A 26,413-nucleotide genomic window follows, 5' to 3' on the forward strand; every position below is an offset into this window, starting at 1 on the left:
CTCCTGTATCTTTGTGTGAAAATAAAAACAGGGGCTGGGATAGCTTGGGTTGAGCTAGCTTCACCACGTTATCGACCATATCACTGGACAAGATCAGACCTGCAGGCTCCCTGCAACCAGGGGCGCATCTAATGGGGAACCTAACTGAGCAGCCACACCTGGGCTTTAGCGGTCTAAGGCGGAAGCTTTTGTTAGTTGGTGTGTCCCATGTCACATCATGGGTCAGTGTCTGTGTGACAGTGTGCCCACTAACTTTGCTTCCTTGGTCGCCAAGTGCGGTGTTGATAAATTCCACGCGGTCGGGTGAAATGAGTGGGTCTGCACGCATGGGAGGCATTTCAGCTCCAGACATGAGTCACATGACACTGCACCTAACTTCAAGCACAGTCTGACATGTATATAACGAAGATCATAAATTCTTTTTTTTTTTACGACAGGTTATTTTTAAACATGCAAACACTTTTCTTTCTAACTTGACATCGTAGGGTGAAGCACCTGCGAGGTGTGCCTGGCACTCCTGCCTCATTTGGCGACCTCTCTGTGTAAACACGACAGTTGGGGGAGGACCGTTGAGATACAGGAATACATATTTGACACAGTCACTGTACGGCCTAATTATGGCAATTTTTTTTTGACCAGTGTTAGTCATGTGAACTTAATGACATTCAGGATTTAACTAAAATATGAGGAAGTAAACAGTTATAAAAATTAAATCTATTCCTGGAACAAAAACGACTATAGAAAAACTGAGGGAATCTGAATACAGACTGTAGTTTAAGTTTCCAGCATCATACTAATGGTCATTTCTTAGGTTTGATAAACATGCACTATTAACACTGGGGGAGGGTAGGGAGGGGTCGTGGGAGCTCTATACCATCCGTGAAACTCTTCTGTAAATCTAAAATTATTTCAAAATAAAGTGACAAAAACTGAATCTACTAAACATAAAATATGTAAGGAGACTATTATAAAGGCTCTGTGGCTTCAGGAAATAGATAAAAGAAATTTGAAGCCCTTGTGAAATCTTCAGAATTTTCTAAAACAAGTTGCCCTGAAAACCTGAAAAAAATAATAGGCATGGAACTTATAAAAATAGGAAAAATTGAAATACTTATTTTAATTCAATAATTAAAACTGAAAAACTCATAAAATACAAATGACTTACTCTTGTATTACAAATTATTTTTTAAAAACTGATTTTCTAAAGCCTTAAATGCATACAGTCCACTTTGATAATGAATTGGTTTAATCTATGTTCAATTTTTTGCTTTCCTTATTTTTAAAAATTTAAAAAATTAATTAATTTTTGGCTGCGTTGGGTCTTCGTTGCTGCGCGTGGGCTTTCTGCAGTTGCGGTGAGCAGGGGCTACTCTTCGTTGCAGTGCATGGGCTTCTCATTGTGGTGGCTTCTCTTGTTGCGGAGCACGGGCTCTAGGTGCGCAGGCTTCAGTAGTTGTGGCTTGCGGGCTCAGTAGTTGTGGCTTGCAGCTCTATAGTGCAGGCTCAGTAGTTGTGGCGCACGGGCTTAGTTGCTCCACGGCATGTGGGATCTTCCCGGGCCAGGGATCGAACCCATGCCCCCTGCATTGGCAGGTGGATTCTGAACGACTGTGCCACCAGGGAAGTCCCTAATTTTTTGTTTTTGAAATAAATTTTCAAATGTTTCTAGAAAAACAAATAACTCATTATGCAAATCCATAAAACTTTGGCTAATTTTTAACATAAAATGCTAGTAATAATCAGGAAGAAATAATAGAGTATTAACACCTAATATCAGATAACAAGGACAATAATAAGAATAAAAAATAGAGATAATAACCACATACCTTTTAGTTTAGCAGAAAAGTTAGGGAGAAGATGTGAAATTCAAAGAAACTGAATATTTTACATGCACACATGAAGATCTCATGATACAGAAATCGTGACTAATCAGCAGTCACCCTCCCTGGCAGACCTCTGGGGGCCCTTGGGGCAGCCACAGAGAATCCTCTGGACTTACTCTCCAGAAAAAGAACACCCCAGTTCAGGAAGTTTACAGAGGAGGCCATGCAAATAGCGCTCAGGTATGCCTTCAGCTGCTTCTGAAAGGCTGTGCTTTTAAAAGGCCTTCGACGTTCCCGTGATAGAACACTGACAAGCAGGAGGCTGCACCCTGTTCGGTGGCATGCCCAGGGGCGGGTAGCCCCGGGAGGTCCCCCTAATTGAAGAAACCAGACTCGGGATCCCTGGAGTTCATGTAACGAGACTGTGTTTAATGAACACCAAAGTACAGGTGAGGGCTGTGGGGGCTCGAGGACAGGGGGCAGCGAGGGCTGCAGGGTCTGGTGGGGGGGGGTAAGCTGTGACACCACCTCCCAACACCTCTCCCTTCTACAGGGATTCACACTGGCCCCTCAGAGCCTCTCAGCAGTCCTGTGGGTACAGCACAGCAGGATGACTGGCCCCATTTTACAGTTGGGGAAACTGAGTTCCAGACAGGTTCATCAGCTTGCCCAAAGCCACACAGGGTTCCCGGTCCTTCCTTCTGTATCACTTTGGCCTGGCTCGGGGGGGATCTGAGTAGGTGGGCAGGGGAGGATGAGCACCCCACAGGAAGAGCAAGCAAGATGTGGAGGACAGAGGCGTGGCATGTGGGGACATGGAGAGGCAGGACCCCCTGGCATCTGTGGCGCAGGCTGCCATGGCCTCGGCACAGCCCCTTGGATGTCCGCTTGTCCTCTTTCCTCAGGGGTGTGCCCAGGCCCTCAGGACCAGCTGAGGGAGGTCATGGGGTGGGAGGGCCACTCCCTGCAGGGCTCACACAGCCCTGAGAGACGCAGAAGGAGAACTCGTGCCATGCAGAGGGATGCGTCAGGAAGGTGCTCGGGGGCAGGGAGCTGGGGAGGGTGTGTGGAGCACAACGAAGGTGAGGTGGGTAGGCCTGGACGAGGCCAGCACTCCGTGCTGAGGGGTCTGGACAGGATCCTGGGCCACGTCACTGCAGTGAAATGGGGCCGCCGCAAGGACTGCAGTGGAGCTAAGGAGGGCCCGAGCTGGAGAGGAGGAGGGCTGAAAAAGGTTCCAGGGGTCCAGGCTTCTCCAGGCAGGCCCCTGGAAATGTTGGTTGGTTTGGGGTCAGTCACGGAGGGCCCCTCCCTGGTCAGCCTCTTTAGGCGTGGCTACACACTGAGGCCCAGCAGAAGCATCAGGCTCTGTGGAAACACAAGGACACGTACTGTCCCCTGCAGCCCTTCATCCTACTGGCCCTCGGCCCTCCCTCGGGAGGGGCCCAGAGCCCTGCATACAGCCTACCCTCCCTGCCTTCACCCTGCTGTTCCTGTCTGAGAGGCACCCCCAGAAGGCCAGTATGGGGAGGAGGGAACTGAGTCAGAAGTTTCAGGCAGATGCTCCTGCTAAGGAATAGTCCGCAGGATGCCTGTTGTCTTCCCAAGACCAACACACCCCTAGGGAACCACCAGCAGCAGGCCCGGCAGGAGGCCGCAGGGCCTGCTTGGGAGCCATGCTCAGAGGCACCAGCAGGGGGTGCCATGGACCCACACTCGAGGGGCAGGCTCCCTCTGCCTTTCCAGTCTCATCTCCCCCACCCCTCTCACCCCACAGAACCAAGGCTCAGGGGCTGCAAGACTTAACCCTTCCGGTCTTGGGCACAGGATGCCTGCACAGAGAACAGCCAGGGCCTGAGTCCGAGGTGGAGACAGTAGCAAGTATGGGCAGGTCTGAGAAGGGCCAGGAGGGACAGGCCTGGCCAGCTGAGGTGCTGGCACCACTCCCCAGCCCAGCACCAGAGCCCAGCTGCACCCTGATGGTGCCCACGCACGTGGGGGGGGGGCGGTCTTCATTCACTGCCTCCTCCCTGAAGAAGGGGCCCAGCCACCACCCCACCCTACAGCAGCAGCTCGGTCACCGTTAGATCACGCCTGTCACTGGGTGTCAGGGTCTTGGAAGCCCCAGGCCTCCACAGCAGCGATGAGGAAGTTCTCAGAGCAGAGGGGCTGGTTGTTGAAAGTGTCGCAGTGGCCTGTGCGGCCCCGGTTCAGGTCCCCGTCGATGTAGAGTGCCTGGCCGCCCCCTCCACCTGTGGGATGCTTGGTCAGTGGCTGCCCGCTGTCCAGCGCTGCCCCCAAGGGGCTCTCCTTCTGCTCCTGAGCAACTCCACTTGTACAGAGCAAGTCTTGGAGCCGTCCCTGTGCAGCCCTGCCAGAGGCCTCTCTAAAACCACGGGGCTGGCTTTCCACTCTGTAAAGTCCCCCGGCTCCTGGTGAGACCCTGCTAGTGAGCTCAATTCCCCACACACAGCCTCAGGTCCCCACGCCTGCCCCGCATGCATGCTCCACCCCCAACAATCCCACTGCCTTCCTCCGTCATCACAGGGGCTCTGCCTGTCCCTCAGGTGAGGTACCTATCACCTGGCTCAGCAAGAGCTGGCCTGGGGCTTCAGCCACCCACGACCCCGTACCCTCCTCCCAGGCTAAGTGACCAAGGGCAGACAGGAGCCCAGCCTGAGGTGCAGGGAGGCGCCCACCTATGATGAGGCAGTCGTTGCCCCCGGCCATGAACAAGGACTCCGTCTTGGAGGGCAGGTTGAAGTGTCGAGCAGCCAGGAACGGCGAGAGGCGGTCAGCAGGGTCTGAGGACACAGAGTGGCAGGGCGAGGACAGAATGGTGGTAGACTCCAAGGACACAGGCTTGGTCAGCTCCGGGTGTTTGATGACCACCCACTCGTAGCGCTGGACCTCGGGCTGCAGCTGAGGGCAAAAGGGCAGCATGAGGAGTTGGCACATGGCGCCCACAGGGCCCCTGCCAGCTTCCCGCCCGCCACCCCACCCAATTCATCATCAGTGCCTTGAGTGAGGCCCTGAGTGGGGGCTGGGAGGTGGCGCCACACAGCGCAGATGAGGGCCTGCCCGCTCTCACGGAGCTCACGGTCTAATGATCACAAACCAGAGAGAGACGGCGAGGTTAGCCTGTAGGGTAACAGCTCTGATAGAAGTAAACAGGGTCACGTGAGTGGGGGTGATCTCCCACAGGGAGGCCCACTCACCCTAAACACAAAGCATTCTCCGGTCCCAAAGAAGCCCAGCTTGCCTCCAAACTTGTTTCTCTCACTCCAGTCTGTTGACAGGTAAGCTCCACACACCTGGGGAGAAAGGCCCAGGGTGAGGCTGTGCCCTGCTTGCCTGCAGGAGTGTCCCCTCACTCAGGACCTGCTGAGAAGCCACAGTACAGTCACAGCTGGGGGTGTTGTGGTCACAGCCCCCCTCACACTTGAGGGCCAGGGCTGGAGAGTAGTATGGGAAAGTCAGAGTTTGGAGGGCATGGGGCTGGCAGTGACCATGCGCGGGGACTGCCTCGGCTGCCATCAGCTTAGTTGGGATATTTTCATTTCCCTCTTGGGCCCTAAAGCATGGGAATAAGCTCCATATCCACACTCTGATTGTGGGCATCAGTGCCAGGGAGGCCCCTCAGATGGAAGCTTCCAGGAAGCACCCCTGCTCAAGAAACGTTTTCCAACCCTCCCATCAGCCAGCAAAGTGGTTGATTTCACCATTAAAGAGTCACTCCTTTGAGTCGCTACAGGATTTGCCCAAAGTATCTGACAATCAGAGCCATCTGCTATAACATAGATGCCTGGGCTTCTCCTGGAGAGCCAGACGCAGACTCTGCAACAGGGTGAAGAAACTGAAACTCCCACAGGTGCAGGTTTGGGAGCCACTGAACGAGGAGCCTCTATCTCATGCAGACACCCCCAGGACTGGGGCGCGTGAGCTCTGACTTTATTCTAGACATCTTAGATACTTTCCAGATGACAGCACTGCAGAGAACAAGGCCCTGAGAACTACCTGTCAGGGGCTGGAGGCAGGTGAAGGCAGACAACTCACCTGGTGCTGGCCAACTACTACAGGAGGAGGTGAGGCCTCACTCACTAGGCATTCCTGCAAAGCTCCTCTAAACTGCCGGGCTGTGTCAGGCTTGGGGCCTGGACCCCAAGGGGAAACAGGGAGGCTCTGGGTACTTAGGGGGTCCTAGGGGAGGCTAGATTCACCTCTCTGTAGAGGGCTGGCCCTGCTCTGCACCCCTAAGCCCAGGGAGCCTGGGTAGGGGCTATCAGGGAACACCCATCCTCTCTGGGGCACAGACTCCCCCAGAGCTCATCAGAGGCCAGGACCCCAAGCTCCCTCTGGTCCCTCCTCACCTCCTTTTGCGTGGTCTTGATGAGCAGGAGGGTGGGCTCGTGTCCTTCACACTGGAAATAGAACCTGGGGGCAGAGACCACACATGCCAGTCCTGACAGTAACAATCACACCTGCACCCCTTCCCTGTGCCACTTCAGCCAGCCTCTGTTGCCCCAGGCTGTCTGGGGGTGGATGGACCTGGAAACTGCTTGTCCTCCTCTCCCAGGGACCAGGCACAGTGGCTTGGATGGTAACACCTTGGCCCAGGCACTTTTCTCAGACAAGATGGAGCCCTGGCCAGGAGGTCCGCAGGCCAAGCGGTCAAAGGTCCCAGGACTCTCTGCCCTGGTGTGACACAGAGGAGAAGCTGCATGGCAGAGGGCCCCCAGCAGACAGAGCCACGTGCCAGATGCTTCAGGGAAGCAAGAACCAGAGGAACAGGTCCCTGCTCTGGGAAAGCTCGGAACGTCCTCGGAAGCTAGGCAGCACTGAGAAGCATGTGAGGAGGACTGAGGCTGCCGCTGTGCCAGCACCAGGTGCCCAGGGGTTGGCTGGCATCCCTGGTGGCCCTGCTTAGCTGTCCCTCAGCAGGCCTCCCACACTGCACAGAGGTGGGGGCCAGGTCAGCGCAGCTCTGGTGCCTGCTGTGTGGCTGGGCCAGCCCCGACTGCATCACCTATGACCCAAGCCAGACCTTGGGTCAGAAGCTACCTGCCATCTGAGGCTCTAGGGGGGTGGCCACGCCTGGCAGAGTGACCCTGGGAGACAGTGTGCCCTGGGGGAAGCCTGTACAGGGCCCGGCACAGCCCACAGGGCCAACATGGACCTGGTGTGTGGATTGATGAAGTGGGGTGGAGGAGTAGTGAACCAAGGCCGGCCGCCTCAAGTTGTCCTGACAGTTCTGTAAGCTCCCAGGAGGGAAACTCTGCCTCCCGTGTCATCACAACGCCTACGTGGGGGCCTGGAGCTACGGCGTGTACTGTAATGACATCTGATGTTTGGGTGGCCTTGGAGTGAGAGAGAGATGCCCAGAAAAGGGGCTCCCAATTCTAGGGCCCCCCTGGAAGAGACAGGGCCTTGCCCAGGTGCTCATGTTTGAAGGCTCATTTCCAGGCCCACCATGACCTCCCGGAAGTGGGGACAGGACAAAGAAGCTGGGCAACTCCACAGCTCACTCCACCCCTTCTGCACTGTCTGGCCCTTGAAGTCCATACCTTGGGGCCTTGGGAGGGTAGGCCCAGCATTCCCCAGCCTCCTGGGCATTACCTGGTCAGGCTGTACCCGTGCTGCAGCGAAGAGAAGAGCAGGAGGGGCTGGCAGAGGGCGAACCGCTCAGGGACCCATGACCAGATGTCTCTCATCTCCTTCACGCCGACGATCTCTGAGTGGAAGTTCTCTGCATGAACAGCCAGGTGCACAAACTGCCTGGGGGAGTGGGAAGAGGTCAGAGCACAGCTGCGACCCCAGCCCTGGCCACGCCCCCCACCCTGGAGGTGTGCAGAGCCTCTTGTGTGAGCTCAGCCTGGAGGAAACGTCTCACCTGTTCAGCCAGGTCAGAGCCTGGTTCTAGGGGCCCTCAGGAAGAAACGGGGTGGAGCTGTCCCCCTGGAGTCCTGCTCCCACCCCGCTACACAGAGGGGAGAGCGCCCAGCCTGGGTGGGGACAAAAGCACCTTTTCTCTAATGGGGATAGAGAGTGAGTCAGCTCTGAAAGACAATGCTTCCTGGCCAGCCAAGCACCGACAGGCAGACAGACAGGGCCTGAACTTCGGCCAGGCTCTGAGGCAGCACTGCTGAAGCCAGCGCCGAGAGCCAGAGCAAGCAGCCAGGCTGGAAGACAGAGGGAAGCCAGGCGTGGAGACATGGTTTCCAGACCTACCTTTTAGAAAGTGAAACACTGAAAAACAGGAGGAAGCAACAGACGTGGAGAAGAGGAAGAAAAATAAAACAGACAAGGAGAGGTTAGTTGCAAGTACTGATGCCGAGGATACGCCTACCTTTGGCCTGCAAGAAAGGCCTCCACACCTAGAGTACACTCACAGCGTCTGCCGCCGAGGTCTCAGGACACCATGGGCCCTTGCCACGCCTGTTCCCCAGGGGTCTGTGCTCAGGGCAGGGGGCCACGCTCAGCAGCCACGAGAATGGCCGGCAAGGGAGCCCAGAGCTAGAGTGGTGGAGCAGAAGCTGCTCTAAAATGACCCAAGGAGGACAGCCTGGCTCACTGCTGGACCTGCTGGGGCCATGGTCAGCATCCAGCTTCCATCTCAGCCATGGCCCCTGTACCCGGGAACAGGACCCTATGCCTTCTGCACCCACAGTTGCCTCAGCAGCCTGTGGCTGTAGCCAGGAAGGCCCTTTCTCCTTTCCCGTGGCTTTCTATCCACACACGGATGGCTGGCTGGACAGGCTCAGGCCCCAAGCACCCAGAATGCATTCCCCCAAAGCCCCACCCCACTTGGGCCCTGATGGTAGCCCCTGCCTACCTCTTCTGCTTGACAGTGATGCCCTTCTGCTTCAGAGCTTTCTCATTGGCCATCTGTAGGAGCTGAATCTCCTTCCGAGAAAAGAGGCGGATGGCAAACGCTTTCTCCAGCAGCTTCTCGGGAGACACAGTCTTGGCGATGTCCTTGACAAAGGTGCGGATATCCTGCTTCACGTTGTCTGACTCCAGCGGCTGCCCAGCTCTCACCTTGTGGAAGAATTTGAGGATTGCCAGCGCCACGCGGTACAGCACCTTGTAACCTTCCACCAGGAAGACGTCAAAGACGCGAGCAAAGTAGTTGAGGGGCAGCTCCCCAAACAGCCACCGCTGCCAGTCCGCATAGACCTGCAGGACGTCCTCTGAAATGGCCACCATCAGCTTGTGGGCTGCCTGGCAGTACTTGTTCACCAGGTCCCCGAACGTCATGCAGGAAGACTCGAAGGCCAGGAAGCTCTGGTCGATTAGCTTCTTGCTGGGGTCGTTGCAGGCCAGGATGCGGCAGGCCTTCTCGAAGCACTCGGCCTCGTCGATGCTGTAGTGGAGCAGCAGGGCCACGACCGCAGGCAGCGCGGGGCAGAAGGAGACATCAGGGAACTGGTTGGCGATGCACAGCAGGATCTTACGCACGGCGCCCTCGCCCCGTGTGTTCAGGCAGTAGCTGGGCACCTGCGTGTTGTCCACAAACTCGGGCAAGGGCAGGCTTCCACTGCTGTGCTTGCCCACGATCTTGCCGACGATGTCACTGTACACGCTGGCGTCTGGTGTGACCGTGCGGCAGGGGATATCCCGGATCAGGCGCTGGTACACCTTTCCCCGCAGGGTGTAGCTGCGGGCCCAGTAGCCCTGGCGCGCCAGCTGCTTCAGCTCCTGCAGCTCGGTGCAGCTCAGCTCCTTGGGCCCCAGGTCCTGGATGGTGGCATCCATCTTATCCCTGTCCACAAAGCAGTTGTAGCCCGGGGAGTCCATAGCGCAGGGCGTGCCCAGGAGGAGGCCCAGGGCTGCCAGGAGGGGGCGAAGAGCAGCTAAATCCACCAGCGCTCTGTCCGAGGCTTCTCTGCTAACCTGTTTGCCATCCCATATCCTACAGGATTAAAAACCATGCTTAGTATACGTGTATAAAGGTTTACATTAAAAAAACACATGTTTTTGTTTTAGTCTTTTTTTTAATTGAATTGTATACTTTATTTTAAAATTAATGAATTTTTATTTTTGGCTGTTTTGGGTCTTTGTTGCTGCGCGCGGGCTTTGTCTAGTTGCGGCAAACGGGCTACTCTTCGTTGCGGTGCGGGGGCTTCTCATTGTGGTGGCTTCTCTTGTTGTGAAGCACGGGCTCTAGGCACGCGGGCTTCAGTAGTTGTGGCATGTGGGCTCAGTAGCTGTGGCTCGCGGGCTCTAGAGTGCAGGCTCAGTAGTGTGGTGCACGGGCTTAGTTGCTCCGCGGCATGTGGGATCTTCCCGGAAGAGGGCTCGAACCCATGTACCCTGCATTGACAGGCGGATTCTTAACCACTGCACCACCAGGGAAGTCCTGTTTTAGTCTTTCTATAAAGTATCAGTAGGGCTTCCATTTAAGATAAGTGGATACTCTGAGAATTCACTACGAACTCTGGAGCATAACTTCTTTCCTTGGGGCTTATGAAGATACTGGAAGAGGTCACATAGATTCTGGGTCATGAGAAAGGGCTTCGAGAGGCTGACTCTACTGTAAACAACTCTCTGCTCAGGGGTGGGTGGCCCACCGGGCCCCCACGCTTCACCCTGCAGGCCTTGTAAAAGGAGCAGCTAGTCAAGAAGACTCCATGAAGTCAACAGATGCTGCGTTTCTGCCCCAAGACCCCTGGCTTGCAATCTGGAGGCCAGCTCTTAATTCTCTAAAAATAACAGCTAAGTTTCGGGCAGGTATTCCGAGAAGACTCAGTGGTGGGGAGTAGACATGAGGGCTGAGAAATAAATGGAAGGTGTCACAGCTTCAAAATTAGACATTTCTGGAACCAAATGAACCAGAAGTATTGGGGGATTTGGGCAACTATTGAGATTCGTGCAGACATTTAAAAAATAAAAAAGGATAAAATGTGCTATTTGAGAGTCTCTGGCTGCATGTGGACAGCAAGACAGAAGTCTACCGTTCAGAACACCGCAATCTGACATTTGTTTTGCCAAAGGCTACTGTCCTCAACACTAAAGTACAATAGTCTGCCCATGCACCTCTGACTAACCTTTCCACCTGGGATGGTACACTGTCCAGAGTTATCACAAGGGTTTGCTTCAGTGAGTTTTGGTAAATGACCAGATCATTCTGGTTCTGCTTGCATCAAGAACATTTATCTGAAAATATTAAAAGTAACATTTTAAAAATATTGAGTGGAAAGAATTGTAATGTAAAACCTGTTATATTCAAGAAGATGTCTTGAGAAATCACCTTGATACGGTGGGTTTTTTTATTGTGTTAAAATATACCTAACAAAATTTACCATTTTAACCATTTATAAGTATACAGTTCAGTCGCATTAAGTACATTCACAATGCTGTGCAACCATCACCACCATCCATCTCTGGAACTTTTTCATCTTCCCAAATAGAAACTCTGCATCCTTTAAACACGAGCTCCTCATTCCCTGGCCCCCAGCCTGTTATCCACCATTCTACTTCCTATGAATTTGACCACTCTAGGGACCTCATATTAGTGGAATCATACAATATTTGCCCTTTCGTGTCTGGCTTATTTCACTGATTATGTCCTCAAGGTTCATCTATGTTTATAGCATGTATGAGAATATATTTTTTGAATTTAAGACTATTATTTAGAGCAGTTTTAGGTTCACAGCTAGAGAGGATGGTACAGAGATTTCCCACATACCCTCTGCCCCCACGCATGCACAGCCTCCGGTTATCAACCTTCCCCACTAGATGGTACATTTGTTACAACTGATGAGCTTAAACTGACACATCACCCAAATCTATAGATCAATGAGGATTCATTCTTGGTGTTGTACATGAGTTTGGACAAATATAAAATGACATGTACCCTTATTATAGTATCATAAAATGTATTTTCACTGCCCTAAAAATCCTGTGCTCCACGTATTCATCCTTGCTCCCTGCAACATCAGAATTTCATTCCTCTTTATGGCTAATGTTCCATTGTATGGACAGAACACATTTTGTTTATCTATTCATCTGTCGATGGACATTTGGGTTGTTTCTACCTTTTGGCTGTTGTGAATAATTCTGCTGTGAACACAGCGGTACAAGTATCTGTTCAAGTCCCTGGATATATATCCATTGATACTGTTTTTATAGGGACTTTCCCACAGAAATAAGGTTTTGTGACAACATCTATTTAACACATCCCACTGGAAAAACCTTACCCACAGCAGGACCAGGCGCTGCCAGTGCTGGAAACTTCTTCCCCAGAAAAGAATCCCAAATGGCAGTTGGTCTGTTTGCTCTATCCTGGGAGGGATGGCAGTTAGGGCTCTCCCATTTCCCCAGGTTGTGAATTATCTGTACAGTTTACATCTTTCGTTCTAGGCTCTGAGCCCACTAGCCTCTGGAGGGACCCCAGGCCTATCCTCTTTTCTCGAATAGAATCCACTCCTTGTCAGGGCAATAAACATGTTTATAAACAGAATATGGGCTTCCCTGGTGGCGCAGTGGTTGAGAGTCCGCCTGCCGATGCAGGGGACAGGGGTTCGTGCCCCGGTCTGGGAAGATCCCACATGCCGCGGAGTGGCTGGGCCCGTGAGCCATGGCCGCTGAGCCTGCGCGTCCAGAGCCTGTGCTCCGCAATGGAAGAGGCCGCAGCAGTGAGAGGCCTGCGTACCGCAAAAAAAAAAAAAAAAAAAAAAAAGTGTTTATAAACAGGATAAGAGCTAGGCAGGACAGTGCCAAATCTTGCTCAAGTGGCCTCAGATTCAGGTTGAACATGAAACTGGAAACTCCAAAAACGGTTATTGCACCTTGCAAATTCCTTCAGAAAGGACCTTCAGGGAGAAGCAGACCCACTTTTTTTTTTTTTTTTGCGGTACGCGGGCCTCTCACTGTTGTGGCCTCTCCCGTTGTGGAGCACAGATTCCAGACGCGCAGGTTCAGCGGCCATGGCTCACGGGCCCAGCTGCTCTGGGGCATGTGGGATCTTCCCGGACCGGGGCACGAACCCGCGTCCCCTGCATCGGCAGGCAGACTCTCAACCACTGCGCCACCAGGGAAGCCCAAGACCCACTTTTTGTTTGTTCTTTTGTGGCTGTGCCGCAGGGCACGTGGGATCTTAGTTCCCTGATCAGGGATCAAACCCACGCCCCCTGCAGTGGAAGCACAGAGTCCTAACCACTGGACCGCCAGGGAAGTCCCCCACTGTTTTATTTGTTGTAGCAAGTTGTTGCAGCCTGGGGACTCCGAGGCAAAGACAGGTGCAGAAGACCCTGAAGGAGGTCCTGGATCCCTGCAGGCCTCCTCCCACCTGAAAAGACAGCATGGTGTTTGTGGAGCAGGGCAAACAAGGCTTATGATGACCTCCTTAGGCATCTATAAAGCCAGATCTCAGGGCAGGTTTTTGTTTGGTTTGTTTTTTACATAAACACATAATCATGAAAACATCCAGTAATACAAAATTATACAGTAAAAATGTAAAGTCCTGTTTAAGTTACCCCCTCAATCCTACTCCCTCTTCTACCTAAGGTAACCACTGTTCACATCTAAGTGCATGTCCTTCAAAACCTTTTTCTTTCATTTACGTGCACACGCATCCACAACCCAGTTAGATAGTTTAAGCTGGCTATTGGGAAGGGGAAGTCAGGAGATGGGAAACGGATCAAAAACACAAAGTCGCTGGGCTGGACCCTCACTCACCGTGTGGAGGTGAAGGTACACCCTCCCCGAGCTGTCCCACCTGCAGCTTGCAGCCATCCTGCAACACTGTCCACACCTCCAGCTCCCACTCAGAAACAAGGCCTCACCGGCTCCCCACAGTCCCCCAGCTCCTGACTGAGGCGCCAGGCCCAGGAAGGAGGCTGTGCTCCCTGGTCCATGCCTGGCAGCCAGTGGTAGAGAAGGGAAGCAGTTTACTCGGGAAGCGAGCCAGTTTAAAGTCAGACAGGCCGGGCTCAGAGTCCAGTTCTGCCGCTTGTTGGGCTGAACCTCAGATAAGCCATGCCTCCTCCCCAAACAGCTGGTGCCCGTCTCTAAAATGGAGCCAATGAATATAAGCCACTGGACAGACATTAATCCCCACACAGCACCTGTGGGTTAAGCTCTTACTCTGGGCTCACTGGCTGGGGTGTGGGTGACACCCCACACACAGGCACATCCCACTCTCTTCCACTCCCCCTTGCCCTGTGGCAGCCCAGGGCAAACAGCCACTCTTCTCTGCCAGCGGGGCCCTGGCGGCAGGTGCACTAGGAAACCACTTTCCCTCAGCCTCAGGAAGGGGAGGGAGGGAGTGAATTCTAATCTCAAACACTGCACTCACCTTAAGCACCGCCCCCCCCCCAGTCTCAAGTTCACTGCAGAAGAAGAGGGTGGGGGCAGGGCTGGCTCTGGGGTGGCACCTCTCCATCAGCCCTGTGGGAGGAGGCTGGCCCCAGCTGCCCACAGCTCCCTCAATTTAGAATGTAGGAAAGAACTTTGTGTTTTCTGTCCTTAGCTTTGGGCCTAACCTGCAATTCTGGGAAAACAGGAAAAATTCTGCTCAGCATCCTGTTAGACTCACAAGAACTGCACACAGTGACCATTTCAGATAGTTGGGACACCACGCCGTGTGTCTGGAGGGTGGTGGCTACTTCAGCTAGGGTTGTCAGGAGGACCGCTTCCCTGCCGAGCTGAAGTGATGAGAGGGAAGCTGCCAGAAGAGCTGAGGAGAGGTCACTCTGGACCACGAGAAGACCGCGTGCAAAGGCCCCGAGGCAGGAAGAGGCCTGCTCCAGAAAGGGAAAAGCATCCAGTACAGCCAGGGCACAGTGAGAAAGAAGAGCGGAGACATCCATGGGTTGGATCGTGCACGGGGAGGAGCCTGGACTTTAAGTGCAGTGGGAAGCAGGGAAGGTATGTGATCCAACAGACGGGTTTAAAAGCTGACTGCTGTGAGGATTAACTGAGCCTGTTTATAGAAGGCACTCAGCCCGGCCTGGCTCACCAGGGCAGCTCAGAAGTCCCGAGGGCCTCTCGTCGTTACTGCTCCTTGGGCTCTGCTGGTCTGGCACTGGCTCAGGGACGTCTGGGGAGTGATGGGGTCAGGCAGGTCAATGCTAATGCCCGATCAGTCCTGTGGTGAAGCTGAACCGTGCCCCTCCTTAAGGGGGCAGTGCAGCCACAGGAGGCTGCTGCCAAGGTTCTCCCACGGGCCGAGAAGGCCCCTGCTCTCTTTGGGATGGTCCCTTCGAATGGCCTCTTCGAGGGCCCTTCTTCCCCTTCCCTGCCTGTGCTACTGCTTCCCCACCCGGAAGCCCCTTCCAGTCACCGTCATGTCCCTTTACTCACAAATACTATACCTGTTTTGAGAGTTCAAGCTACCTAATGGAAAGCAAGTATTCCTTAAAAAGAAAAAATAAAAACGTTAAGTGGAACTAAGTGACCTCTATTTAGGGGTGTTAGGGGGCCCCTTCAGCAGCTCTAGGACTGCAGTCCCATGGACCCTGGGCCAGGAAGCTTTTCTGAGGAGGGGAGTTCCTGTGACATGACGCTTTGGCTGGGAACACCCCATGGGAGGTCAAATAAACTCGAACTCTGCTCTCCTTGGTGAACCCCCAAAGTGTGCCCACAGGAAGAGGAAGGCGGCCAGTGGGGTGGGAGAAGCCCTCCCACCCCATATCCGCCACTTCTGCCTCCAGAGTGACCCCACAAGTGTCTTCGACCCCTCTCCCATCTCAGGAGCGCAGGTCACCCAGGAGGGCCAGCCCCACTGCACTCCCTCCTCAGCCAGTTGAGGGCTGGCTTCTTAATGCCACACTGCTATCCCAAAGCACTACCCATGGTCTGATAGTCACAAGACCTCTGCCTTTCTCACCTTTTTAGTGGGGAACATGATTTTCCCAAACAACTGGATTTGAAAAAAAACTCACTTGCATGTGACAGACCGCCCCCACCCCCCTTAAGCCTGGGTGATTCCATCTTAACCACCCGACAACACTCGGCACTATGCCTTCCTTACAGGCTGCCTCTCCCAGAGGGCCCAGCACCCCATCATGCCTCCCCTTGACTCAAACTTTTATTCATTTGACAAACTTCTACGAAGTTCCTTTTCTGGGCAGGGCACCGGGGATACGAGGGTAAAAGACAGCTCTCGAGACCAGTGGTCACGGCATCCACAGTGAGACTACGAGAGCCCAGGGGGGGCACTGGCAGACCACCAAGGCAGGCGTTGACTCGGTGTGAGTGCCACAGAGGGGACAATAGTACCTGAGTGTACAAAGACGGGAGTGGGGACAAATGCATGAGGGAGAGCACGGCAAACTGGGGAGCCTCAGAGAGATGGCAGGGAGTGACCGGAGGTGGGACAGGAGGGGCTGATGGCCTTCTGTGCCAGCTGCACTAGAAGACCAGACATCACCCCCACACAAGAGGGAGCAGGAGGAGAAGAGCCGAAGCAGAAGGTGACATATCATATCTGCATTTTAGAAAAAACCCCTGGTGGCCAAGGAGGAAGGAGGGCAGAGTCCAGAAGCGGAGGCAGGAGGAGGGTTGGGCTGAGCTGGCCAGGGAGGATGCAGAAGATGGGGTGGATTCCACCAGATGAGGTGACCTGTTCGGGGTGGGGGGCAAAGACCCAAGCAAAGAACCGAGAATTCTGGCCCAGGGGTGGGGTTTTGGTGGGGCAGAGGAAGTGCTCCATTTTAAAGTGCCTGTTATGACACAGATGCCTCTCAGGCAAATGCCAGAGCAGGTTAGGTGAGGCAGAACCCTGGGCTGCTGTGCTGAGATCCTGCCCAGACACCCACCCCTCAGCCCTGACACCTACACTGGCTCCTGGACTCCTCTATCACCCAGTGGGCTTCACAGATGGCCCCTCCACATACCCAGAGGCCACCAAAGAGCCAACTGTGGCCCAGGTGGAAAAAGTCAGCCCTGTGCAGAGGGAGCCTGGTGCTCCCCAGGAAGCCTACCCACTCCTACTGACCTCTGCCCAGCCCAGCCTGACCACTCCCCACCCTCCCCCTTGGCTGCAGGAATAGCTCATAGCCCAAGCAACCGGGGCTCAGCCTGGCCGGGCCTTAGTCACTGCACCACAGGACAGGGTGCTGCACAGTTGTGTCTCAGTTCTTCCCCTTCACTCTGAGCAATCCCACATCTGTTTCCTGAGAGTGAGATCAGGAAACAAAGAAAGAAGAGGAAGGAGGCTGGTTCCAGCCCTGCCGACCGGCCAAGAACGGGGCGACAGATGGGAAGGAGGGGCAGTGAGAGGCGCTAGGTCCTGGGCCTGAGGAGTTCCACGTGACCAAGAAACGTATGCTCCTCTCAGGCAGTTTCCCCAGGGTGGAATTCAGAGCACGCGCTCTCTAGGGAGCCCCTCACCCTCAGAGACCATTGGTCCCCAGCCAGGACGCAGCAGAATGACGAATCCTTCAAACAACTAGTGGCCCCACTCTAGCCCTCAGGGTATGTGAGGTCTGGGGATGAGAAAGACACAGCAATTACAGGACATGGTCACTGTCTGATAAGATCTCAGGGTGCCAGGCACAGAATGTGGCAGCAGGACAGGGAAGAGCAGATGACCTCCTGCCTGTGGCTCTGCTTGTAGGGTATTTGGGTAGAGGAGCAGGGCAGGTGGGACAGCCTGGAAGGGAATCTGGGCTGGTGAGTAGGGTATGGCAGGTGGAGCTCTGAGGCAGAGAAGGTGGATGGAGGTGGGGGGTGGGAGTTATTCCTGAGGCCATCCACCTAGCACACCCAGAAGGGGCAGGGTGGGTGGGGCCTGGAGTAGGATGCATTCCACCCTCTCCTCAGGCTGGGACCTTCCTCTCAAGTCCAAGTCTGACTTCCTTAGGAGAGGCCCAGTGCTCCCGTCCATCTATAGGGAGAGGCCAGGGAAATGCCCAACCCCACTCCCAAGGATCTGCTGGAGGCCTCGGAGACACAGCTTCAAGACTCTGTCTGGAGTCCTAGGTCGAGGATACTCATCTCCCTGCCCAAGGCCTCAGCAATAGGATGATTCCCAATTCTGCGGATGACTGGTGGTGACAGTGTCATTGATTGGGGTGACTACGGTCACCGATCCCCCACATTCGCTTCCTTCGCTGCCTTGCTTTTTACTGACCTCACTCCCAACTCCCAAATCTCTTCTTGCTCTGGAACTTGGCTTGTAGCAAACAATCCCCCACCTCCTCATCCTCTCCCCTAATGCACCCTTCCTCCAGGCCAGAAAGCAGGGGGCTCTCCCTGGGACCCTGCCCCTTCTCTCCAGGGTCTCCCCAGGACGTGCCACACACTTCATTCCAGTTCTTGGCCTCCTCCTCTCAGCTGCCCTCATTGCAGGGCATTCGAGGGTCAAGCAGGCAGACCTGGTTCAAAGCTCCCCAACTTTTTGGGTTTTTTTTTTTTTTTTTTTTTTTTTGCGGTACGCAGGCCTCTCACTGCTGTGGCCTCTCCCGTTGTGGAGCACAGACTCCGGACGCGCAGGCTCAGTGGCCATGGCTCACGGGCCCAGCTGCTCTGCGGCATGTGGGATCTTCCTGGACCGGGGCACGAACCTGTGTCCCCTGCATCGGCAGGCGGACTCTCAACCACTGCGCCACCAGGGAAGCCCAAAGCTCCCCAACTTTAGAAACCTTTACATCTCTGATGCTTCATCTACACCCAGGTCAGCCCCAGAAACTCCTCCACTCAGTGAGCGCATATCACAAACACCCCACTCTCTTGTAACTGTCCTGAAGCTCTTCACTGCCCTCCTCCCACTCGCCGTAACTCTATCTCCCCGCACCGCCAATCCTTTGTGACTTTACTTCCTTGTCTGCTCAGCCTAGACCTGACCCTCCAAGCCTCAGCTCCACCACTTCCATGCTCCTGTCTCAGCTACCCAGAAGCCCCACGAGAGGCCAGCCTGACCAACTATAGAGAGAAAATCACACTGCCCTGCTCGTGGCCCTTGGAGCCACCTGGCAGCCCTCAGCATGCCTCGTGGCACCCGCCCCTGGTCCCCACACTAGCCAACAGCTTCACATCTACCACTCTCCTTGAGAACCCAGTGTCACGCAAGAAGCATCCTCTCCTGTCTGACCTTGGCCCTTGATATGCACCCCCACCCTTGGTCCTGGATCTGTTAGATAGGCCCCCAACCCCAGCACCCAACACTCCCCTTGAGCTAAGCCTTTCCTCTTTCTTTCCTTCCCAGTCAAGCTCCCGGGGAGAGCAGGCTGTATGTCTCCCCCCTCGCCCTTCACGCCTGGCTGCCAGACCTAACAGACACCTTTGAGCCCTTATCTCCCTGAATCACACAGAGCTGACCCAACTGCTCTCAGCTCTCCTCTCCCCAGGCCTCCAGAAACCCCTTCTGTCTGTCTCCTTGCCTCTCTGGCTGCTGCTGCTCCTGTCCCTGTCCCTCAAATGTCCCTTTTGCAGAAATCCATCTTCTTTTCAGCCAAGAATTCTCAGGTCCCATACCTCCAACTGCTTTCCTGAAGTCTCCCCACCTTCACACACTTCATGTGACTCCAACGTAGCTCAGCTCTGACTCCCAACCCGCTCTGCCCCAGCTCTCCACCTGAAACCCTTTCCCGCCCACCGCCCCACCCCCCCTCCTTTCAGGATTTGGCCCTACCTGCCCTCCACGTAGGGCAGCTTCAGGAGTCTTGACAGTGGGAAGGGGGAAAGGCAGGACACACCTGTTCTTCTTCCTCCTCTCGGGCCAGTCTGCTTCAAGCCTCGGCCCAATGCCCCCTCCTTCACCAGCCTTTCTAGACTCCTGACCTCACAGGCAGGACTGAGGGCAACCTCCCCACACTCCACCCCTCCTTGTCCAAGTCTGTTTGAACTTGGCAGGCCTCTGTGATGAGCTGCTTATGAATCAAGCTCTTCTATTCTACTGTGACTTTGAGCCCAGGTGTCTCACACCATATACTCAGTGTACCCAGGAAGGAGGAAGCAAGAGAAGGAAACAGATGGAGACTCGGGAAAATCCCAAACCACTTGGGCCCAAGAGGGAAATTTAACTCTAAATAACAGGGGCCATTTGCCAACTTGTTTGTTCTAGGCGTGTGTCCTTCCCAGCAGACATCTTGACATGATGAGAAGGCAGACTGGGCTCCGCCTCAGCCCTGAAGCAGCACTGGGATTTTTCAAATGCTAATGGAAACTGGCATTCCACAGTGACTGCCAGGCTGCCAGTTACCCGGAACCTGATAGTGGGCCCTTTGCTGATGGCACATAATGGAGGGCACGTGCCAGGTATAAAGGGGCGTAACCATTAAGGAGGCATTAGTCACAGCACCGTAGGCCAGTTGGCTGGCCCATCTGCTGCCGCTGGTCAGAAGTTCAAATGCAGGTCTTACCAGTGGCAACTGAGCCTATGGATGGGACCCGAGCAGGGCAGAGTCCTAACCGTATTAGCCACTCGAAAGGTTTCCTGCAGGGACTCGGGGACTTCCCTGGCCGTCTAGTGGTTAAGACTTGGCGCTGGGACTTCCCTGGTGGCGCAGTGGGTAAGAATCTGCCTGCCAACGCGGACTGGGGACACGGGTTCGATCCTTGGTCCGGGAAGGTCCCACATGCCACAGAGCAGCTAAGCCTGTGCGCCACAACTACTGAGCCCATGCACTGCAACTACTGAAGCCTGTGCGCTCTAGGGCCCGAGCGCTGCAAATACTGAAGCCCGTGCCTAGAGCCTGTGCTCTGCAACAAAGAGAAACCACTGCAATGAGAAGCCTGCGCACCACAATAAGGAGCAACCCCCGCTCACTGCTGGTTTGGTCCACCCACAAGCAGGGACTGGGGTTGCAAGGGGGCTCTGCTAATTCAAGGTCTTTACCTTCTGAGTTCAAAAGGTCCTCCCAACAACAGCCCCCAAGGGCACAGGAGAAACCAACTAGCTACACAGAATGAGAAGCAGAGAGAGAAAACCCAGCTGTCAGAAGCTAGAATTTTGACTGGTCTGAATTCTAAGCAAGGTGCCTGTGATAGGTGTGCCTCGGAAGGCTGGGCACATGGCAGGCTCTCAGCAAGTATCTTTAGGCCTGACAACAGAGCTGGGCTGGGAGGGAATCTTGCAGGTTTAATCATTTTAGTAGGCATTCAAGACACTTCCTGAACACCAGTGTATCAAGTGCTGGAATATGAAGATGCAAGGCCCAGTCCTAGCTCTCAATGAGCTTCTGGATGTGAGGACATGGTGTATTGACCATGCCAACTCAGGAGCAGATGCTATGAGAGAAAAGCACAGGGTGTCTGGGCCCCCAGCCTACAAGAAAAGAGGGGTCTGGAAGGATTCCCTAGCCAGCACCTGCCTGGCCTAGAACCTGAAGGCTGAGGAGGCCTTCGGCCAGGAAGCAGCAGAAACAGCATGCGAACAGGACAGGGCCTTGGAGAGCATAGCTGTTTAGGGCCAGTGAGTGTCATTCATGGCTCAGATTCAAAGACAGTTCTACAGCCCAGCTTCATGGGCTCTAAGAAGCCAAAGGGCCCAAGACAGAGGCCTGGGGTTCACCAGGCTGCCGAGGAAGGACAGTGCTTCTGTGCGCTGGGAGGTGGGGATGGGATGGCCCAGGAAGGCAGGGAAAGAAACCAGAGGCAAGTGGAGTTAACGTATACCCCTGGATCCTTTGAAGGCGCACAGGTTTAGGAAGATAGGAAGGCGGGAATGACCCTTGCTGAAAAATGAATTACAGATGATAATTAGGGAATGAGGACAAACTGACTCAAGGAAAGGTTGAAGGGACAGAAGCCAGGGAAGCTTTTGGTGGGACACAGGTAATGAGCTACATTTAGAATGCTACACAGTGGAAGGGCTTTTATTGGTAACAGAATCACCCATCGGTAATCAATTGGTACCCAATTAAAATTGTGTAACAATTAGGCGGACACACAGTTTCAGGTTATGCGAAACAGGCCAAGCCATGTGTAGCGGCTTCTCAATGGCCTGTAAGAGGAGAGTGCAGGCTGGGCAGGATGGAGGGAGAAACCATGACCGCGCACACGTGACCTCTGCCAGCAGCTCCTTGGGCAATACCCAGGGGAGATGGATAAGGTCCCACAGCCAGGCAGGGGACCATAACTGCACAAGATAGAAGGAGAGCTTGTTGCACATACCCCTAACTGAGCAGGTTCCCTAAGAGACGAAGATAACTGCTAACAGCACTTATCCAGAGGCCGGGACAGCCCTGGGGGCCATGCGCCTCCTTTGGGTAAAGAGGAACTCCTTTTGCCTTTCCTCACCCTCTCCCGTGTGGCCCCTCAGCATGGGGGAAAGATTACGGAGGGGGCACTATACACTTGGCCTCTGTATCTTCAAGAGTCTTTCCAAAGTCCCACCTGCTGCTAATGCTGATGCACTACACAGAAACTGGGGTCCTGGAAGAAGAGCGACAGGACCCAGAGAATTCTGCGACCTTGGATCTATCTCTGTGTCTGAGAAGGCCTGTTTTCAGAGATCTAATTGTGAGAACGCCCTGAGAGGACCAACTGTCGGGCTGGAGGGGAATGAGGTCCTTTGAGATGAGTGACAATCTGGAAGTTTCCCAAAAGGCAAATAAACACACATGTGACAGGAAGCCCCGGGAATCAATCATGTGATTTTGCACCTTTAGTATCTTACATTTTGCTGTTTAACCAACAAACAGGGGCTCTACGACAGAAATAAAAAGCCCACTATCCTGCCCCCATCTCCCCAAAAGGCAAGAGATCATTAATCAGATTTTTGTTACCTTATCTACTCTGCTCTACAGACATGAAACATCAGGCATCTCCAAGGTTCAGTCTTCTTTTTCTCACTCCACACCACCCCACTCCCTGGCTTCAGTGCCACACAGGAAGTAGTACCCAGGACACTTTTGTGTTTGCTCTCCTTGGCTCCAGACCAATCTCTATCCAGGAATTCTTACCGACCCTCAGCTCAACATCTCCACACCGCAAGTCATCACCCACTCCCAGGCCTGTCCCTTCCAGCACACTCTGTGTGGCACAGCCTTACCAGCTGCCAGTCACCTAACCTTGGAATGTTCCCTAAGTCCTCCTTTATCCCTGGTCCTTCTCATCCCTGCAGCCACTTGTCTCAAGGTCTTGCTCTCTTTTCTGTCCCCACTGCCCTTCCTTGGTGCTGGGCCTTTTGTCCCGCCAGGTATATCCCCGTGTTCTGTTAACCGCCCTCAGTGCAGGACTTCACCAACCCACCCTGGCCACCACTGCCTGGTCACCCATGAGGGCACAATCTGACCAGTCACTCACAAACCCGAGATCCCTTAGCGGCTCCCCACCACTCTCAGGGTAAAATGCAAACTCGGGACTGGTACTCAAGGCCTCTCCTGACTGCCACCAGCCTAGCTCCTTAACTTAATCTCCCTCTCCTCACCCCAACCACCGGAGCTACCCACTGCCCTTCTCCCAACAGCCAGTGGGTGGGAGCTGTATTCCTGTACTTCACACACTGTGCCTTGGCCTAGAAGTCTCATTCCCTCATGTGGCCCTGCCACTCCCATTCGTTTAAAAAAAAAAAAAAAAATTTTTTTTTTTTTTTTTTTTTACCACACCGCGAGGCTTGTGGGATCTTAGTTCCCTGACTAGGGATTGAACCCATGCCCTCGGCAATGAGAGCGTGGAGCCTTAACCACTGGACCGCCAGGGAACTCCCCGTTCTTCAAAATTTAATTCGAGCCCTTCTCAGGAGCCCCCACTAAAGGCCAGCTGGACTCTACCCCTCTGTGCCCATAGCAAGCTCCGTCTGCCTCTGTGAGAGCGCCGACTGCAGTGCCACAGTTCACTGGCCCGTCTCCTCACTGTACCCTAAGCTCTTCAAGGGCACAGGCTCACTCAACTTTGTAGCCACAGAATACCGGGCACAAGTCCTCATCATGTGAATTATGATTTGGATAAACCTGCACTGAAAGAACAACAAAAATCATCAAATAATGAATTTAGGTTGGTCCTTAGTGAAAAGCCCAAGGTGTTGTTTCTCTGATATTATCTCCATTTGGAAAGTGACACTTGAAACAGCCACTGAAACTGCTGCTTCAAGTTGAAAAGGCTTTTTTTCTTCCCTGCAGAGAGTTGTCATAACAGAGAAGCTATGCTCAAACAGGTAAAACATTGAACAGGGTAAATATTAAGTGCTTTTTTATAACCTGCTTCATTGTCCTTATGTACTTCAAACCAGAAACAATCTAAAAGCAAACACTTAAATATGTCTTCTGAGATTGGCTGAGACTGTAATGAGAATTAGGCGCAACACTGCATGCCCAAGGTCACTTGGCCTGCTGACAGTCCTGGCAGGTGTGGTCAGCGACAGCTAGCATGGCTCACCAGCAGGTGAACTTGCAAATTCAGGGTGTGAATTTTGTTATTATGAAAAACCTGCCTAGATTACTAGATTACTTCTACATCCTCTGAAGGTCACCCTTCATCCAGATGAAAACCACTGCATTAGTTTTAGCACCTTGGTTCATTTCAACAACCATTCAGGGAGAACCCCTGGCCCATTCCATATGAGGCAATGGGGGAGCAAAGATGAATGCGACGTGGCTCCAGCCCTGTTCATAGGGAGAGATGAGCTTCTAAACAGAGCACTCGCTACTGGATAAGTACTTCTCATACAGGCTTTACCTGAGAAGGCTAAACGAGGACCAACCTTCAGGATAAAAGGATGCATATGTGGGGGTTGTACCACTGGCTAGAAATGGAAACTGTAAAACCTCTGCGAGTTTTCTTGATCTTTTCTTACCTGGGTTTGTTTCTCCAACCCTGTATCCCTTAAAAAGAAAAAACCAGCACATCTGTCTTCAAGGCAATTAAGTAAATGTTTACAGGTAGCTACTGTGTACTGGGGCTAGAAAGTGAAGATGGAGCGGAGCCCTTGCCTCAAGTGGAATAAACCGCTGTATCTGATGAATAATGGGATTTTTTTCCCCCTGTAATTGCCTAGATGTTCCTGCAGACCTGGGAGAAAACACACACAGAACTAAGGAAAACCACCTTCAAGTCCTTCTACTGGCCCTGGAAAGGCAGGCAAACTCCTCACCAGGAATAAGCAGCTAGGTAAAGACCTCAACACAAGCATCACAACCACAGCCACATCGGCCACCAGGTCTGTGCCTCCCAGGCACATCGCTATCTTAACAGCTGACCCGCGCCTCCGCACTGCCCAGGTGGTCTTCAGCCTCTGGCCTTAAGTGTCAGCCCAGCAAGTGGTAATCCAGGAAGCCCACCGCTCGTCTGTTCCCTACAGAGTAAGGCCACCAGGCCACCAGCGCCCTTGCCAGAAGAGGACCTTGACCGAGTGCAGCCCATCCCCGACCTCCAGCTGTGCTTACTCAAGGCTCAGAGAGCACAGCGCCCAGGGGCCCCCGACCTCCAGCTGTGCTTACTCAAGGCTCAGAGAGCACAGCGCCCAGGGGCCCTGTGGAAACGCTTTCGTCCCCAGCACAGCCTGGCGGACAGCTGCCGCCTGGCACAGCGGCCACCCCAGGAGGCACCCGCCGGACAGGACTCAGAGGCTGGGTAGATACCTAGGCGGCAGGTGGGCAGCGTGTAATCCTGGGGCAAGCGTAGGACCAGGACGGGAGCAGCTGCAGGTCTTCGAAGACAGAACGTTATCAGAGAATCTGTTGCAATTTCGAGTCTAGAAGAGGATTTCCTACCCCGCAGAGACCGAAAGCGCCCGAGGAAGGAGTGACACAGAGCCAGCTCTTCCCACCGCCGCCTCGCCCGGAGCCGGCCGGAGAGCCGACAGCGCCTGGTGAGGGGCGCCGGCGCGACCCCCGGGGTCGGTGTCCCGCGGGTCCGAGGTCGGCTCCGGACCCACGTCGCGCCCTGCCCGGCGCTCGGGCCGCGGGGCAGAGCCGGCGGCGGCGGGCAGTGCCCGGCGGGCGGTCGCGGGCCCAGGGCGCGCGGGCTGCGAAACCGCCACCCGCACCGCGGCCGGTCCCCGCGCCCCGCTCGGACGGAGGCCCGGCAGCCAGGCCCCCACGCCCCCTCCGTCAGCACGCCCCCTCCGTCAGCACGCCCGGGACGCGGTGACAGTCGGCCACCCGACCCCGCGGCCCCCGCGCCGGGCCGTCACGCCCCCGCCCACCCCGTTGCGCACCTACCACCGCCCGCCGCGCTGGCCGAGAACCCACCTCCCGGCGCCGCGCCGCACCGCGCCGCTTTCTCCTCAGCTAGCTGAGCTCCCGAGCGTCGGCCTTTCTGCGCACGCGCGCACGCGGCCCCGCCCCCGCCGAGACGGGCCGCCGGCTGCCCACCCGCGGCGCCCGCGGGTCTCTGGGGCAGCGGGCTCCGGGCATGCGCGCTGACGCCCCGAGGCGAGGCGGCAGGAGCATGCGCCGGCTCAGCACGGGTCCCGATGAGAGGCGAGGGGCGCGCGCGAGTGGGCGGGTGGCTGTCAGGCCCAGCTGTGGGCAAGGCTGGGGTATCGGGGGTCGGCAGGGGTGCCCGCCGGAGTCGCTGCCGGGTTACGCGTAGACCTGGGAACGCGCGCCCGCGTGGGCACGACGTCCGGTCCCGAGCGGGCGGAGGAGTGCATGGGGGGACCTCCGGGTGGGACCTGGGTGGAGGAGTCCTGAGGCCGAGGCCGAGATAGACAGCCAGACGGAGACAAGAGACAGGGACACAAGGGGGCAAAAAAGAGG

General features: G+C 54.7%; 1 protein-coding gene across 4 annotated transcripts; it reads right to left on the reverse strand.

The window, feature by feature from the left end:
- Nucleotides 1–1,158: 1,158 nt before the first annotated feature.
- On the reverse strand, nt 1,159–25,959 carry TBC1D24 (TBC1 domain family member 24; the record flags this gene model as incomplete). Of its 4 annotated transcripts, XM_082671200.1 has the most annotated exons (9): nt 25,904–25,959; nt 8,656–9,735; nt 8,052–8,069; nt 7,440–7,598; nt 6,194–6,257; nt 5,042–5,137; nt 4,523–4,745; nt 3,905–4,075; nt 1,159–3,191 (listed from the first exon to the last, which is right to left on the reverse strand). In XM_082671200.1, the coding sequence occupies exons 2-8, from the start codon at nt 9,618–9,620 to the stop codon at nt 3,921–3,923; spliced, it is 1,680 nt and encodes a 559-aa protein (XP_082527326.1). In that variant the 5' UTR covers nt 9,621–9,735; nt 25,904–25,959. The 4 variants fall into 4 exon arrangements, with proteins under 4 accessions (XP_082527326.1, XP_082527328.1, XP_082527329.1 ...); XM_082671202.1 differs by lacking the exon at nt 8,052–8,069; XM_082671203.1 differs by lacking the exon at nt 3,905–4,075.
- Nucleotides 25,960–26,413: the final 454 nt, after the last annotated feature.

This window comes from Grampus griseus, assembly GCF_964374135.1.
Source record: "Grampus griseus genome assembly, chromosome: 14".
NCBI classification, from domain to species: domain Eukaryota; kingdom Metazoa; phylum Chordata; class Mammalia; order Artiodactyla; family Delphinidae; genus Grampus; species Grampus griseus.